Source organism: Dendrobates tinctorius, unplaced genomic scaffold (assembly GCF_039654945.1).
Source record: "Dendrobates tinctorius isolate UK_male_01 unplaced genomic scaffold, ASM3965494v1 ptg000097l, whole genome shotgun sequence".
In the NCBI taxonomy this organism is placed as follows: domain Eukaryota; kingdom Metazoa; phylum Chordata; class Amphibia; order Anura; family Dendrobatidae; genus Dendrobates; species Dendrobates tinctorius.
The window spans coordinates 29,433,060-29,452,233 of record NW_027361765.1 but is presented as its reverse complement, the minus strand read 5'-3'; the positions used below and the strand labels follow the sequence as shown (position 1 = coordinate 29,452,233).

Below are 19,174 nucleotides of genomic sequence, written 5' to 3'. Positions count from 1 at the left end.
GAAAAAACAGACACTTGGTTATAAAACGTAGCGACATTAGCCGGTACAAGAGGCTACATTCCAGTACCTTAGAAGTACAAGTGTACGTTAGCACACATTTATGAGTGTGTATTTATACTATGTTCATATGGTGTGCTTTGGTTTTTGTTTCTCAACAAACGTTTATCAGCTATCCACAGTGGATTGGATAAATGCAAGATCATTGGGACCCCCCAGTACCCCTCATTCTTCCTCAGTGAGGGGGATGTACCTTGCTGCTCCAATCAAAGTCTGTGGAAGTCTATGAGAGACGAAACAACCATGCGAAACAGTGAGCGTGAATGGAGGACTCGGACGCCTCATTCTGGGGATCAATGGTTGTTTCAGCTGTCGGACCCTGGCAATCTTACATTTCTCACCTTTTCTGTGGATTTGTACATGGATTCAGATGAACTTAAAACTTCTAGAAATTTCTGCAACAAATTTGTTGTGTGTGAACATACCATCAAGCAAGCATGGAAAAGAGTAGGCTGCTCTATGCGGAGGTTCCATGAAAGGGGATAATGAAGCAAACACAAAATGCGACCTGGATAATCTTGTGCAATACTCGAGAGCTGCCTTTTCTCATATGGCATTCACACTATGCAACAAGCCTAAGCGGCAGTTTAAGAAATATTTTGGGCAAGAAGATAAGTTACATATCAATTCAGCTAATCAAGTTGTTTTCAAATCAGTAAGGGAGGCTACATTCATATCATGTTTAGCATCGACATAAAAGCTCCTAACATGCACATTAAGGAGAACCTATCACTAAGGTAAAGTGGCCAGTTGTTATTTTATTTCTGCTCCTCCCAATTATTCAATTTTTTTTTAAATTCGCCATATGGTTCTAGAGATCTGATCCTTAACATTTAGTGCTACTTTTTATGGTCTTTAGAAAGGAGCGATGCTCACATTGTAATAACGAACAGCAGCCTGAAGACACCACCAAAAATGTATTTGTGTTACGCCCCTGTAGTACAGACCATATAAATTGTCACTAAATAAAAATATATATATCTCTGGAAGGCGGTTTAGAAAAAAAAAAAAATAGAATTAAAAATATGGATTATTTGGGGGAACAGTGGGTATGTAACAAGAGGAAAGAAAGGCTAGCCCACTTTTAAATATGTCCATGGGGTTAGTCCAACACTAAAGTCATTCATATAACAGTAAACAGATACAAAAAAGAAAAAAAAAAATCACATATGCTCTTTGCAATTGTACCTTATGGGTGCCCATTGGAGGCATCTGTTTAAAGGCTACATTAAATGGGGGCCATAAATGTTATATGCAGGGTATGAGCATGTGATGAGTAGAAATGTGCAGTTTGTAAAGAGGAGAGACTGTTACCAACATCCTTAATAAATTAAAGGTCAAAATTAAATATGGCATCTATATTTCCACCATAATTTCCCATGCAGCATTTTCCTGCCAGTGAAAACGTTATGTTTTTCTGCTGTATTTTTTGCATCATTTTTTTTGGGTGCGGATTGCATGTGTCTACAGGACATGTTTAATAAAGTTTGTTTTAGTCACAGAAAATGCAGCATAAAACACCATTACATTTTTTCCAGCTTCTTTTTCACTTTCTCATTTCTTTCTATGTGTGAAAAAAACAGGGCTGTGGAGTCGGTAAGCTAAACCACCAACTCCTCAATTTCCCTGAATGTCTGCAAATATTTAAGGCTGTGTGCACATGTTGCAGATTCTGCTGCGGAATTTTCAGCGTGGATTTTACGCTGGCTTTTTCCTGACATTCACGTTTTTGGTACATAAATGTCTGCAGCAAATGTTTAAAGGGAACCTGTCATGTAAAATAATGCTATGAAGCTGCAAAATCTAGGGTTTAGCTGCAGGTTGATCGTGTGCTGACACCGTGCAGCCAGAAAGAAAAGGGGCATTCCACCTGATAAAATTTCTTGCTTTACTGAAAAATTAAAATAGTACAGCGGCTTTCTCCTCAAGAATAGATGGATGTGCAATGAGGCACTGAGACACCAGCTACGCGTTTCGACCCTACATGGGTCTTTATCACAGCTGCAAATTACTAACATAGTGCAAACCTTATACTTCGTGCTGACCAATGAGAACTGCAATGTAAATCACATGAACAAGCCAAAGGTCCTGTGAGCATTACTGCAATGCCTATGTTCCAAAGAGACCAATGACGATATCACCTTCTATCACAGGTTCTAATAGAAAGGTCCTGTGTACAAAACTCCACATTCTCTAGGTTTGCATAATAATACCACATAAAAACAAATTAATTGACATATATACAAATAATTAAAATATAGCAATACCCATCAATAATGATACATGATCTCTGTTCTTTTGTTTAACCCATTTGGATATCTAGACTCCAAGACAAAATATCCAAAAAGCCTCTTTTGTAAGAAGGCGTCTTTTTCCATCACCACCACACTTTGAATTTTTAACCCATTCAATTCCTGCAACTGACATCGCCTCCAAATCCCCATTATGCTGCATTAGAAAATGTTTAGAAACCATGGAAATGTTGCGTGTATTGATACTATTATTCTCTACATCGCTAATATGCTCCAGGATGCGAGTTTTTAGTTTCCTTGTTGTACAGCCTACATAGGATAAATTGCATATTTTACAATGTATCCTATAGACCACATTTTCTGTATTGCAGTTAATTGTTTGATGTAATACCTCTGAATATTACCTGAGTAAATAAATGTCTGTTTTTTGTGCATATCTACACATTTTACATTTACTGGAACCGCATTTATAAAAACCGGTGGTTTTTAGCCAATTTTCCTTAGATCCTGCAGATGTAAAGAAGCTAGGGGATACAATATCGCCAATAATGGGAGCTCGTCTGGCAACAACATTGGTGCCAGAATCTAATATTTTTGCTAACGTTTCATCCTCACAGAGGATTGGTAGGCACTTAAAAAAAATGCTCTTTATTTTGTCAAATTGCAGACTATATTCAAGACTAACAAATTTTTTTTATTCATGTCTCTCTTTTTTGCGGGATTCACATTGTTTTTTGGTTCCAATAAATCTTTTCTGTCCCTATTATCTGCCCTGATTTTGGCTCTAACATCCAATTTGCATAGCCCCGTTTTTTCTGTTTTTTGTGCAGCGCATCAAATTCTTTGTTTTTCACCTGTTCATCCGTGCAGTTTCTTTTTAACCTTATATGTTCTCCAACGGGAATAGATTTAACTACATGCCTGGGATGTCCACTTCGGGCATGCAATATAGTGTTCCCTGTAATAGGTTTACAGTAAGTATTGGACATAATTTTTAGTCCTACATTTCCCATAATTGTAGATCTAGAAATGATATTTCGGTTTTGTTGGATTTGTGAGTGAATCTGATGTTATAGGTATTGGAGTTAATGTAATCCATAAATGCTGGTATGGTAGATACATCACCCTCCCAGATGATGAGGGTATCATGGATGTATCTACCATACCAGTGGATACACTGCACATAGGGGTTATTCACTGAATAAATAAATTGTTTTTCCCAAAATGCCATGGTCAGATTAGCCAAGGATGGGGAGTACTTAGCTCCCATTGGGACTCCAGACTTCTGTAAATAGATAGTACCATAATTTGCAAAAAAAATGATGTTTAAGAAGAAAAAACACAACCTGCAACAGAAAATTGATCAAATCTTCTGAATATTCATTGTAACTCCGTAAAAAATACTCCAAAGCAAAATTGTGCAGGATGCATGTGTACAGCGATATAACATCACAACTAAGCCATACAAAGTTTTCTCGCCATATTTTATCAGAAAAAGTGGCTAAAACATCCCTAGAATCTTGAGGTAGCCTGGTAAACTCCGTACCATTGGCTGAAGAAGAGAATCAGCCCATTCACAAAGGTGCTCATTTGAAGACCCAATACCCATTACAATTGGTCTCATAGGAGGGATATCTGCAATTTTGTGAATTTTAGGCAAGCCATATATGATTGGCAAAATCGGATTCTGAACTATCAAATATTCAGCTTGTTTTTTATTTAGTATGCCCATATTAAGACCTTCCATAACTATATCTTCAGCTATTTTGTTGTAGGTTTTTGTTGGATTAGAAATTAATTTTTCATAAACCTCATTATCAGATGAGCCCTGCTGCCAGGAGGAAATTAACTTTATTTCTCTTGGGTAGCATTCAGTTACTGCTGAGTGCATAGAGAGCGGTGGCTGTAACTGGACCCTTGGCCCTGACTGACAACCCTAATGATGAGCCTGCTGTCAGTCAGTCCTGGGGGCACAGTTACAGCCACCGCTCTCCAGGCACACATTGGTGACAAACTATGCCAGCGTCACCCGTGTGACTGAAAGCAGAACGCTGTTGGGAGGAATAAATTTAATTTCCTCCTGACAGCGGGGCCCTCAGTGCAGGTACCGCACGGTGTCAAAACGCTATTAATCTGCCTACGAACCCCATATCTGGAGGGTAAAAGCATTATTTTACATGACTGGTTCCCTGTACATACCTCCATGGGTCAGACTTTATTCTGCTAGCCTCAATATTGCTCCTTCTTGAGCTTTCTCAAATTGAAGAACTCTCACAAAGAGCGTCTCTCGCTCTAGGGTACCTGTCCTGCAGCAACAATGCAACCTGTTGATTTGTAAAATACTTCTATTCACCTGTGCTGGTGCTGCATAAATATTGTTACCTGTAGCTCTGATGCATTTAATAATAAATGAAATTGTTAAATATGCCCAACTATAATTGTCACATATTTTGCACAGCTTGATGAAGGGCAAATGCCCAAGCTAGTGTCTTTTTGTCAAGGAATGGGGGCACTGCACGTCAGGCACTGGCCATACAATTCAAATACCAAAATCTTTTGCAAAGGTTTTGTAAGGGATTCCATACAAAACCAAAGCAAGCGGGTGACAGGCTATGTGGAGAACGACAAATTATATTTTTATATTTTCTATTCAACCAATTCAGTAATAAAAAAAGGAATAAATCCACAGAGAATTATAAACATATGATTACCTGCTGAATCACCAGCCATCACAGTCAATGCTGCCATTGATTTAGTACCAATGTAATGGCTTTTGACCAAAAAACGAGCCAAATCCAAAACTGAATCAAATGGCTGACTAAGGACCTTCTGCGCCCACTCACAAACAAGGCGACAGGCAGCGGACACAACCTCTTCATCAGCATTCTGTAGCTGAGCCGATACTTCCATTCCATCCAGCTGAAAACAAAAACAGAGAGTAAGAACAGCATCCATTAACAAGAAATATGATTTTAAAGGGCATGTTCACCTGTAAAATAGTAGCTCAACTTTCAGTAAAAACTATGTAACTATGCTGCATTACTCATCTTACACAGATACTAAGTTACAGTTTGCATTATATAGCCAGAGCTGCATTCACAATTCTGCTGGTTGGAATTGTGAACAGTCAACAACCAGGAACATCTTCACAGCTTAGCTGACCTCCTATAGTGAGGAAAGGCTATTTTTTTTTTCCTACACAAGATCACTGTTCAATCACAAAACTTCCCAAAATACAAACCACAAAAGGCAAACTTTGCAGTGACCCATCAAGAATTGGAAGTTCTAGAGTGCAAAACTGCGAATGCAGCTCTGGCCAACCAGCACCTCTGGGACACTACAAGATAAATAATGAAATACATTTACAAAGCTAAATTAAGTCTGTAAGTAAAAACTGTAAAGGTCCCCATACACTTTAGATAGCTTACCATAAACAGGAGCGCTCGCTCAGCCGAGTGCTGCTTTGCTCTTTACGAGAGAGCCGCTGCCAGACAACTCTGGCGGCAGCTCATCTCAGGGAGAACAAAAGAGTGGGAATCTGAAACTGAACTTTCTAGATACTTTAAGTGAAGCGGTAACTATATAAAAGTTGCAATAAATGAGGAATCCAGTGGTTCAGAATCTGCGCTGCCTGAGGTACAATCACACACAAAGGTGAAAGATGAATGCGATTTATTGTGTCAATGCATTTCAAGGTTTTCAAACGTCTTCATCAGGAACAAACCTGGTCTATAGGCGAACTATTAGAATAGATAAATTAACATGGGTTTCAAAGATTTATTCAATAAATAAAAAAACTATCACATGAAAAATGGTAAAACTAATTTTAGAATATGATAATTCACGTTCTCAACATCATTGTTTTAAAAGCAGTTTACCCGCAGGGATGTCATACCAAATGGCACATGACAATCCAGCAAAGTGTGTTTTTTCACAAGGTTAACAAGTGGAAAGTAGAAGACTATAAAATGTTATTGTCTCATAGTTATTTATTAAGTCAGAACAACCATTCTCCCAATGTAAACTGCTACAGGTAAGAAAACAACACCTTCCAAAAATGAAAAGGCTACGGTATGTCCACATATTGCAGATTGATTGCAGACTGGCTTTTTCTGTAGCACAGATTTTTTTTTTTTTTTTTATTACAAACTTCAGTTCGGTGTATGGAGTGGCTTTAAGTTGATTAAATTTCTACAAGGGAAATGTGACATGTAAGGTCTCAGGTTTTATTTTCTACATCTCCCAATTAGGAATCGCAAGGCTTTCGTGTACTGCTGTACAGGCTCCTTTGGTAACATGTTGGAAGATATTCTCCCATAGAATGAATGAGATGGCACTCAGAAACAGTAAGAGCTCACAATTTCGGAGGCTTTACGGAGCCGAAATACAGTTGTGGACATAATCCCTAAGGGACATCTTAGGGCCCCGTCACACATAGCGACTCACCAGCGATCCCGACAACAATATGGACTTGTCAGGATCGATGGTGAGCTGTCAAACAGGCAGCTTCACCAGCGATCAATACAATTGACTGTCAGACAAGAAAATAATAATATATATATATTATTAATTTTAATTTGGTTGATGAAGTAGCAATTGCTTTTTTCATCCACAAAAATTGATTTGTAACAGAATCATAGAATCATAGAATCGTAGAGTTGGAAGGGACCTCCTGGGCCATCTGGTCCAACCCCCTGCTCAAAGCAGGATTCGCTAAATCATCCCAGTTAGATGTCTGTCCAGCCTCTGTTTGAAGACTTCCATTGAAGGAGAACTCACCACTTCTCGTGGCAGCCTGTTCCACTCATTGATCACTCTAACTGTCAAAAAGTTTTTTCTAATATCTAATCTGTGTCTCCTCCCATTCAGCTTCATCCCATTGCTTCTAGTCTTTCCTTGTGCAAATGAACAATAAGCCTGAGTGAAATAAAGCATTCGACTATTACCCCATCTCCTGTCCTGTTGAAATCCAGATTAGGCAGAGAAGGCATGTGCACAAAGGCTTTCTTCCTCAATCCACTGTAGCAATACGTGATATTGTTAAGGTAAACTTCCCAAAGACAGCAATGCAAGAAAAATAAACTGGGTTAATGTAAGAATTGAGATATAAAACACTACATTCCATTCCGTCATACAACATGATATATAGCATATAATGCCTCAATTTCTGGGGTTGGTATATATTAATGCTACCTAAGTAGAAGAAAAAAAACCTCAATGCAAACAGTTTTTACCATAATTCCTGAAATGCGCTAGGGGTGCTAGCCTTTTTTCTTCACCACAATGCAATATGTGAACTCAACCTGAACTCCTTCCCCAAAAGCCTGTTTTCACCTTCTTGACCAGGCCAATATTTCCAATTCTGACCACCGTGACTTTATTAGCTAATAACTGGAACGTTTCAACGGATCCCGCCAATTCGGAGACTGTTTTTTAGTGACACATTGTTCTTTATGATAGTAGTAAATTTAGGTCATTATGACTTACGTTTATTTACAAAAATATGTAACATTTCTGAACTTTGACTTTTTATGTCCCGAAAACAAATAGTCATACCTCCCAAAATAAAATTTAAAACTGGTTTACTTTAGGTCAGCATAATTTTTTTTCAACATATGGTATATATTTTTTTTAGGAAGACAGAACGCTTAAAAGTTTAACAGTAATCATTAATTATTTCAATGAACTTTACCAATACTATTTTGTTTCCTGAAGGGATCATGTGGGCACACGTAACTCTACGTCAATTTGCAGGAACTCCTTCCAGATCACAAAGTACAGTTACATCATACGTCACTAAAGAGGTTGCCCAAGTCCATTCCATATCCACTCCTGGGTTATTTGGATATCAAAGATGGGGTGGTGTACCACCTCAACGAACTAGGCCAGAGACCAATTGATACATTTGTACACGAATCTTGGGGGGGGGGGGGGGGGAGTGAACTGAAGTTACATTCTACCTGTTATGCAGGCCCCAGTTTTTGTTTGGCTGGTCTTGAATGAATTGAACTGTAAAAGCTGGAACATGAACATTTAATACACAACCTGTTCAGTATAACACTGGTAGTTTTCTTCAATCTAAGTAGAGATTCAGATTAAAAGGGATAATGTCACCTTGAGAAGTGCCATTTCCCTGTATATGTAGGGTTAATCTGCAGGCAAATAGCATTTAAAGTCTGGGTAGCTAGCTTACTGGAGCAACAGCTGCAGAGAGAAAAAGTCATTTCCTTCCTGCAGCCGTTCGCTTCCAATCAGGGGGTGCAGGGAGTGGTTACAGTCAGCAATCACTACACAGTGAAGCCCACCGTAATCAAATCCCCGATCATAGACAGCCTGCTCTACACATATACACTGCAAACACATGTCAGAGAAGTGTTGGGGAGTTAATATTGCATGCTCATAGCGTAGTGAGCACCGACTAAAACAACCTCCTTGCACCTCCCAGATGACTGGAAGCAATCTACAGTGATGATGAGAATTCATTTTCTCCCTGTTGCTGCACTGCACTTCCAGTAAGACTGCTACATAGGGTTTAAATGCTATTGACCAGCAGATTACACCTGTAATTACAGGTGAATAGCTTTTCTCAAGGTGATAGGACACCCGTAAGAAAACACAAAGTGCAGCTTTATTAAGTGATCGGGCATATAGGTGAATGTCTGCTGAGAACCATGTGGCCAGAAAATGACCGCCTGATAGCTGGGTCCTGGATGGGTAAGGGGCCACTAAATACAGGATTAACCCAAAATAGAATGGGGGATATTAATACTATTTAACTAATCAACAGGGGCAAAGATATTTCTCCCTTGCCTATTTCTCCCTAGACACTACTTGCATTATTATTTAGTAGATGTTAGCAATTTAAATATCATGGTTGTTATTATTCCTCATTTACCCCTGGAGTAATAACTTGTCCAAGGACCAAATATTGTCATTTGTCCAATACGATTTCCTAGCCTGGAAATGATGTAGTAGATCAAGTTACTGTGATAAAGTGGTGAGTCACTGGTGAATTCAATGTCCAAAATGCTTGAGAGGGTTGAACATTCTCATCTCATCTAATTGTTCCCGGTTATCAAAGATTTTTGCACACTTGACTTAAAAATAAATAAATATTTTGGGAAAAACATGGGGGACATGTCTTGTGGTCTGGCTGTGGGGGGATATGGAGCAGCAAAGGCAGAGGAGTGGGTCACAGGAGACAGCGGCTACAGCCGACGTGTGCTTGCTGTTAAATAAAGTGGATCTTCGCTGTTCCCCACGCCCGTAGTCCTTCCCACCTCTATGCACTGAAGAAGCCAGCACCGAGAAGTGGGAGGGACTATGGGAGTGGAGAGCAGTGAATATTCATTCTCTTTAATAGCGGGCACAGTGATGGCCTAGCTGCTGAAGGAGTCGGCGGCTGTGGCTATCACTTGTGCCTGCTATTAAAGAGTATGAATATTCACTGCTCCCTACTCACATAGTCCAGGGCACCATATATGCCAGGATGGGGGGTCATGTACACCAGGACAGAGATGAGGGGCATGTATACCAGGATGGGGATCATGAATACCAGGCTAGGGTGCAATGTATACAAGGAAGGGGGGTCATGTATACATGAATGAGAGGCCATGTATACCAGGATGAGAGGGAGGATGTATACCAGAATGGAGTGGGGGGCATGTATATCAAGATGGGGGGCCATATGTATCTGGATGGAGAGATATATATACCAGGATGGGGGACATTAGTACAGAATTGGAGACATTACCCCTATAACAGGGTCAGCAGCAGATTCTCCTCCTCCACCTTCATAACAGTGCGTCAAGACCCCTTATTATTTTTCTATTTTCCTCCTCTAAAACCTAGGTGCATCTTATAGTCTGAAAATTATGGTATGACTATATAAAAACCATACAGTATAACTAATTATGATACTACTTGCCAATAAAGTGCACTATGAGAATTATTGTCTTAAACATGCAGTTAACATTCGCTAAATTGAGTTGCAAGTAATTTGCAACAACAGATGTTTTGTGAAGGAGCCGCGCAGATCTGGACACATTTGAAGTAAAGGATATTTTGATTTCCCTCTCGTACCCAGGCGACGTGCCTTCATGTTTGGAAATACGTTTTTCATAATCTTTCCAAAGTCAGCAGCACTTAGTGGGTGATAGCCAAGATTGTCACAATAGCTCCTGAAAGACAAAGGGATGAGAACACTAAGTAACAGAATTGGATAGACATTTCACGGTAATGCCATAAAATGACATGCAAACACTGGATTTGAGCTATTACTGCAGTCATAGCTATGTATGATCATGTACTGTGCAGGCAAAAAACACTATCCAGTCGCAATGCATAGTACAATCTCTAAGTACCAAAAAAATTTATTGTGACAATATACTACTCACATCTTCTGATAGAGGGTTGGAGGGTTAAAGGGTAGCAGTTAACAAATGCCTTTAATCCGGCGTAACTGCACTACACTGTTAAAGGGACACTGCCATCAGAAAATGACCTACTGTTTAAATTAGAACTGTGTGTTCATATATATTTTTTATTTTTGCTATTTTTTCCCATATCACAATAAAAAATAGAAATGTTGCCATTTTTCACACTGATTACAGGACCCCTTTAGATTCTTAACCCCTTCACCCCCGTGCCATCTTCCATTTTTTCCTCCCCTTCTTCCGTCAAAATGGCCGAGTGGGCTTGGTTTTTGCGGGATGATTGTTTGAATTACACCATTGATTTTACAAAAAAAAAAAAAAGTGCAATTCTGTAATTGTTATTGTTTTTGAGGGCTGGGTGAGGGCTTTTTTTGCGTGCGAACCTGACAGTTTTATTGATAGCATTTTGGTGTAGATACGATCTTTTGATCGCCCGGTATTGCATTAAAATTCAATGTTACGGCGCCCAAAAAAACCCTAATTCTGGAGTTCTCATTTTTTTTTCTTGTTATGCCTTTTACCGATTGGATTAATTCTTTTTATATATTGATAGATCGGGCGATTATGAACGTGGCAATACCAAATATGTAGGTTTTTTAATTTTTTTAATTGTTTTAGTGTGATTGGGGCGAATGGGGGTGATTTCAACTTTTTTTTTAATTTCTTCAACATTTAAAAAAAAAGAAATTCTTTTACTTTACACTTGCTTCAATAGTCTCCATGGAAGACTAAAAGCTGCGATCATCGGATTGCTTGTGCTACACAGAGCAGGTCTGCAGCCCTGCTCGGTGTCAGAAATACTCACTTGCTATAAGCGCCGACCGCTGGGCGGCGCTCATAGCTATCCGGCGACCTGCAGTCATGTGACAATGGTGCCGATGGTTGGGATTAGTGATGCGCTTCTGGCGCAAACATGTTAAATGCCGTTATCAGAGATTGACAGCGGCATTTAACATGTTAACAGCAGTGGGTGAATCGCGAATCCTCCGGCAGCTGTCAGAGGCACATGGCAGCTAATGAAATCGCTGACATGTTCCGGAAAAGCTGTAGGCTCATCGCCGGAGCCCAAAGCAAACAGGAGGAGCGAACCTTAGACATAACTATACGTCTACGGTTGGAAAGAGGTTAAGCGGTGAAAAAAAATGTGGAAATTTGTAAGAAATTTTCTTTTTTGCTTTTGTCGCCATTTTCCAAAACCCTTAACGTTTTAATTTTTTCAGGATCTGTGGCTGGGCGAAGGCCCATTTTTTGCGCACTAAGCTGATGCTTTTACTAATACCATTTTGGAGTAGATACAATTTTTTGATTTCCTCTTATTGCATTTTATTGCAATGTTGCGGCGGCCAAAAAAAGGAATTCTGGCATTTCGGTTTTATCTTGTTACGCTTTTTACAGATCGAACATTTCTGAACGCAACGGCGCCAAATGTGTATTTTTTTTAATTGTTTTATTTTCACAGAGGGATTTAACTGGTTAACAGCTGTGGGCGGAACAGCTCTCCACTTGTGGCTGTTAAAGGAACATGATAACGGATATGTAAGTAAATATATATCATGTCGTGAAGAGGTTAAAAGGAATCTGTCAAAAGGATTTCACACCCCAAACTGTTTTACTTGCAGACAACTCTTTCAAAGGTAAGTCCAGGGACACCTTTACATGGCCAGTCTGTTCCTTCATTACTGAGAAAAATCAGTGTTTGAACTGATATGCAAATGAGGCTGAAGCTCTAAAACCTGTCACTCCAGCTCTATTTTACATCTAGCACCGCCTCCTCCTGCTTGACTGACAGCTCCTTCGTCTGCAGTCACACAGCAAAAAGACTGTCAGTCAAGCAGGAAAAGGCAGAATGGGGCAGAAATAGAGCTGGAGTGACAGACTTCAGATCTACATTTGCACATCAATTTAAAACTTATTTCTCAGTAAAGATGGCACAGACAAACCATGTAAAGGAACTGCTTGACTTGTAGCATTTTCAAAGACTTTTTTTTTGGGTGGCATGGGTGGGTATGGGAATTCATGCAGATTCCATTTTAATTTCCTGTTTCAGGATATTCACTAAAACATTAGCCACAATGAACAGACTCTGACCCCATCTTTTGTATTGAAGTATCTAATGAGTGTGTCCACGGGTCATTGTGAAGGAAGGGGGAGCAGATTCACATGTGGCATCATCTATTGTGATTGGTGGATCTGGTGTGATCAGCTGTGTATAGAGGAGCTACCTGTCAGTGTAATCCTGGCTATGGTAATAAGGAAATTGCTGAAAACTTCTTGAAACATCAGCAATTATGAGTCTAAAAAAGCCCCAGTTGCCAATGTAAAATTTGTATGGTTACTATTTAAAAAAAATTGTTATACTGAAAAAATACTTTTTTTTTTTTTTAAATACACATAAACAAACCTGATTTAATCAAGAAGTCATTTTCTGATGATAGCTTGCTTAAAAACTTTGGGAAATAAAAGAATCTAGAAAGATCGCAGTGTGGTCTATCAAGCTCATAAATGTTCAAGAGCCATGAGAAATATATATAAATACAAAAGAAAAAAACTTGAAGATGAGATTCCAAACACTAAAACCCTTTCTGCAAAAAGAAAAAAAAAATTAAATGTTTTATGTCAAACACGTACCTACTGTAATTGGATTTGCTGTGTCTGTGACCCAATCTATTAAGGAAAATATGTCACAGGAGTTTTGCCACCAAATCCTAGAGCAACATGATATAGGGCAGAGACCCCAATTCCACAGATGTGTCACTTACTGGGCTGCTAAGTGTAGTTTTGATAAAAATCACTGTCCTGTCAGGAAATTTTCACTAGAGGACTAGTAAACCTGCTGCCATGTAGTCCTCCATATTCATGAGCACTATATAATCCTACCTCCACCACTGATTGGCAGCTTTCTGCCTATGCAAAGTGTACAAAGAAACCTGCCAATCAGTGGCATGGGCGGAGTTATACAGCTCAGCATTAAAAGAGAACTGCTAGATCTGCAGCAGAGAAAAACAGTGATTTTTATCAAAATTACAGCAAGAAGCTTGGTAAGGAACAACGCTGGAATCAGGATCTCTGCCTCTACATCATGCTGCTATCAGATGAAGGACCAAAAACCTGGTGACAGATTCCCATTGATAAAGTCTGGAAGAATAGGATGCACCACAGAATTGCACCCATATAAATTACAAGTACCTAGAAGCCCACATAGGGTCAGCTATTATGAAAGAACTGCTAGTAACATTTAAATAACTGAAATTGGGGATTCTTAATCTACACCATGCTAAAATTTCCTTCAATCATGGGAAGCCTGACACTAAAGGCCTTTTGATTGCCAAGAGGATGTTTACGGTATCCTGGAGGCCACGGTAGGCTAAATAAAATAAAAATCCCTCTTCACATGTGAGAAAATACGAGGTCTTTAGGTTTAAAACTGCAGGTGTCCATGTGCATCAGGATGGGGAGTGAAGGTGATGATGCTGATGGAAAAAAGCTGACCATAACTGACAATGAGTGGAAGATTTTAAGGACATGAGAAACCTACAAGTGTGTGTCAGCAATCTTCAGCTTTAAACTGAGAGTGAGCATAAAAACAAAGACAGCTGCAAGAGTAATATGAGATGGAAAATCTGGAAAGGACAGATATATTTGTATATCATCAACATACAGCCGATACTCAATCCCAAACACATGAATCAGACGCCTAAAAACTATATATACACCCACAGCTCAAAAACATTACGGGAGCGCTTGGAGATCACAGTATAATCCCGCGTCAATGAAACTCCTGGGATATCGATCTGTCCACTGAGGAAGTAAAAGGGACCGTAAGTCTATGTCACCCCAGTGGTGCAAATGAAAGTGACAAAAGGTACAGGCAAGACAACTGCCCAAAAAACCAATGGTATTGCAGGTGGTAGCTATGGACAATTACTCTTTCCTGACTAGTTCCTCTCTAGTTTTGGGTTGAGACACTACCTCGTAGGTAGCACGGGTAGCCCAGCTCCTCCAGGATGGCACATTGCATTCATACGTGCCACCTCTAGGTTTGCCATGTTTCACAGCAAAGCCTCAAAAGCATGGAGCAGATACCAAGATACAGGCAATTACATAATGATCTTTAGAAAGGTCCCTTGGGGGCAACTTACAAAAATATGTACAAAAAGGGTTGAGCAAAAACTGACTTACCGTAAAAACCCTATTAAAATGTAACTTTTATTAAGTACCTTAAAAAGTCGGGTTTTTTTAAAGATTTTTGATACAAATATCCCCTAGTCCATGGGATTAACAAAACTGGTCTTCTAATATTGCTTGGGAAGAATAGATGATAGGTTGTAGATAAAGCTAATCTAGCCAGTCAAAAAAACAGTAAATTTATCTGGCCAGATATAACAAGGTACTTAATAAAAGTTACATTTTAATAGGGTTTTATTCAGTAAGTATGTCCCTAGAGGGGAATCAACTAAGTAGTAAGACTGGTATCTGCTCCTTTGTGCAAGGAGTACTGCCAGAGCCCTACATACAGCATACTTATAACCAGTTGCTCAGACACAGCCTACATGAAGATGGCATGAGGGTCTGATGTCCTTTAGTAGGACCTGTGCTCACAGCCAGGCACTATGCAGCTCAACTGGAGGTGGCACGGTGATGCTCTGAGAAGGCATATCCTTAGAAGGTCACACAAACCTCCATTAATAGCAAAACAATGCCATAACTGCTGTTAAGGGGTGAAATCCTCAGAGCCTTTGATGCAGGACAATATCTGACCTCATGTAGGCAGAATGTATAGGCAGTCTATGGATGACAGAGGCAATGATGTCACTAACTGGCACTCAGTCCTGAATCCAATTGAGAACCTCTAGGACATTATATATAGGTACATGAGATGTAGCACCACAAACTGACCAAAAGCTCGCAAATGCCATGATCCAGGTCTGGAAGGAGATCCATAGACACCCTTCATCTCATCTGTAGCATACCCAGATGTTGTCGTGAGGTCATACTGGCATGCCGTGAAAAAACTCAAAAGACTTGCATTTGCCGTTGATTTACCTTTTTTTGCTTTGATTTTTTGGAAGTGATCTGGAATCCAGCCATTACTTGACTGATGATATTGGTTTCCACTGACCGCTGATATGTCATTTTACACAAATCACCCACTTTGTATCAGTAAACATTTTCATCTTGAATTTTTTTGTTCATTGAAATCCAGTGTCCTCTTAATTTATTTGAATAACATGTAAAGAATGACACTAGTTTCCTTACACATTCAATTTATATATGATAGACAGTGACACGGAGGGTATGGTATAGAGATGCCGTAGAACTGGGCAGTAAAAAAATCTCAGATGCTGTTATTACTCTAACCAGGATTCTTCCCACTTTTCAACCCAAACCATACTGATCTTAAAAGAACTGTCCCGTTGGCTTGTGCTACAATGCTGATCATGCGCAAATGATCACTGCAGCAGATTACTGGCCTCAGCGGTGATACCTGCATATACAGTGATTGGCTGCAGTGGTTTGCATCATGGTCTGGATACCATCATTGCAGGACAAATCCACGAGACAGGTGGTATACTAAAGCAGCAGGAAAATTCACAGGTAGAGGCATTTTTTTTTTTATTTAGCTACTACATCTTCTGCCATACATTTTTTTTTAATCTTGATAACTTCAGGTAATTAAAATTTACCCTGCAAAAAAATAAGAAAGCAGAGCCAAATTACAGTCCAATAAACCTACAGCAGGTCTACACAAGGGCTGGATGTACTTACTTATACTCATCATAAACCTCCTGCTTTGGCAGAGAAGTCTCTGGGTGCTCCTCTAAGGTATTCCGAATCCATGAGAATGCATGCGTTTGCTGAGCTCGACTAGATGACAGTGAGCTCTGATCACTGAAAAGCAACAGTAAAAAGAAAAAGGATGAAACTTTTTTGTTCTTTGATTAATACAGTAAATATGTGGTCATCGGATATTTATTGAAACAGTATCTTCATGCGGCCAGTAAATATAATATGATATAAACAGGGAATCATTAAAGGGCGTTTTCTGTTTAAAACCCCCCCAAAACTCTGCCTTGGTCATTCTCCCCAAGTCTAGTCTCCGCCGCTGCTCCCGATGCCCCTTATTGTCTGCAGTGCCGAAGTCACATCAGTAGCAATGCAGGAAAATCAGTGAGCTCAGCAGATCGTGTCATCATCTAGTTTAGAGTCACTGATTGGCTGCAGTGCTATTGACAAGACATCAGCACTGCAGACAATAAGAGACACTGGAAGCAGTGTTGGAAACTCTGCGCAGGACCTGGAAAGATTAGGAAGAAAAAAAAAAAATGCAGCTGGGGTAAAGAAGTTTTCTGAATCCAGAAAAGCCCTTTAAGTAAATAAGCAAAATCAACTAATAAGCCAGAGGTCAGTAAGACATAATTATTTGCCTTCCTGACCACTGGTATTAGTGGGGTACCACAGGGCTCTGTCCTGGGCCCTGTATTGTTCAACATCTTTATCAACGATTTAGATGAAGGAATTGAGGGTAAACTGATTAAATTTGCTGATGACACAAAGCTAGGAGGGATAGCTAATACTAGAGAAGAGAGAGAGAGGATTCAAAAAGATAAATAAACTGGAGAAGTGGGCAGCAACTAACAGAATGGTTTTTAACAGGGAAAAATGCCAAGTACTACATCTGGGCAATAAAAATGAAAAAAGCATATACAGAATGGGAGGAATAGGGCTAAGCAACAGCACATGCGAAAAAGACTTGGGTATACTAATAGATCACAGACTGAATATGAGTCAACAGTGTGATGCAGCAGCAAAAAAGGCAAATGCAATTCTAGGATGTATTAACAGAAGCATACAGTCTAAATCACGTGAAGTCATTATTTCCCTCTACTCCTCTTTGGTCAGACCTCATCTGGAATATTGTGTCCAGTTTTGGGCACCACATTTTAAAAAAGACATCAACAAACTGGAGCAAGTTCAGAAAAGAGCAACCAGAACGGTGACCGGTCTGCAAACCCTGTCTTATGAGGAAAGGTTGCAGGATTTGGGATTGTTTAGTTTGCAAAAGAGAAGACTGAGAGGAGACTTAATAGCTGTCTACAAATATCTAAAGGGCTGTCACATTGTAGAAGGATCAACTTTATTCTCATTTGCACAAGGAAAGACTAGAAGCAATGGGATGAAACTGAATGGGAGGAGACACAGATTAGATATTAGAAAAAACTTTTTGACAGTTAGAGTGATCAATGAGTGGAACAAGCTGCCACGAGAAGTGGTGAGTTCTCCTTCAATGGAAGTCTTCAAACAGAGGCTGGACAGACATCTGACTGGGATGATTTAGCGAATCCTGCTTTGAGCAGGGGGTTGGACCAGATGGCCCAGAAGGTCCCTTCCAACTCTACGATTCTATTTCAGTTATTTACTTAAAGGGATTTTGATGACCAGCAAAGCTGGTAGCATTATAGGTATTATCTTGGTAGTGTGGTATTAGGATTAGGGATAGGCGGACACGTAGATCACAGGGTCCACTCTAATCCCAGTCTTCTTCATCCAGTCTATGGAGCTCCAGTTCTCATGACAGCAGAGCCACTGTGAACTGAGATAACCTTACTGATGTCACCACAGTTCACAGCGGCCGGTTCTCATAAGGGCAACATGAGTGCCGGACTAATGAGCGACTGCTAGTCTGGCACTCAAACTGCCCTTGTGAGAACAGGCACCTGTGATCTGAGGTAACCTCAGCTGCTGCTCCAGTCTAAGGACCTGCGTTCTCTGAATTGCGCTCCATAGACTGGATGAAAGACTGGAATCATCATGGGGACTTCCATATCATGGATTACAGCGGACTTCTTGGATTATTATCTTTATTTTTTTTATTTTAAATAAATGGGAGAAAAGGGAAATTGTTGCATTTTTTTTTCTTCATTTTTTTGTCTCTTTTTACTTACCGGGTTAATAATGGGGGTGTGTTATAGACACCTCTCCATTACTAATCCGTGGGGTTGATGTCAGCAAACACTAACACAGCTGACATTGACTCCACAAATCCATTTCCTTGATTGCCACAGCACCAGAGCAATCGAGAAGAGCCGAGGCTAAGCGCCAGAACATTTATGGGGCGAATGAGGCCAGTTCTTACTAGGCTGTGAAGGGGCCAATATCTATGGCCCTTCCTAGCCTATTAATTTTAGTCCCAGCCATGTGCTTTGCCTTAGATGATTATTAAAAATAAAGGGGACCCCAAGTCATTTTTAGGGTTAACCCATTTTAATAACCATCAAAAGCTAAAACACATGTGAGCTGATATTAATAGATTATGAAAGTCCATGGATATTGGCCCCTTCCCAGAATAATAAGACCAGTTCACAGCTGTCTGCTTTGCCTTAGCTGGTTGTTAAAAACAGAGGGACCCAAAATCATTTTTTCCATTTACTT

At 39.8% G+C, this 19,174-nt stretch overlaps 1 protein-coding gene across 1 annotated transcript in view; it reads right to left on the bottom strand.

Annotated features, from left to right (window-relative positions):
- RFX7 (regulatory factor X7) overlaps window positions 1-19,174 on the bottom strand; it is a 139,709-nt gene that overhangs the window by 25,811 nt on the left and 94,724 nt on the right. Inside the window, exons 4-7 of the mRNA XM_073587008.1 lie at window positions 16,511-16,633; window positions 10,373-10,489; window positions 7,256-7,340; window positions 5,021-5,228 (exon numbers count right to left, since the gene is read on the bottom strand). Coding sequence (XP_073443109.1) covers window positions 5,021-5,228; window positions 7,256-7,340; window positions 10,373-10,489; window positions 16,511-16,633 — 533 coding nt within the window. The remainder of the gene's footprint in view (window positions 1-5,020; window positions 5,229-7,255; window positions 7,341-10,372; window positions 10,490-16,510; window positions 16,634-19,174) is intronic.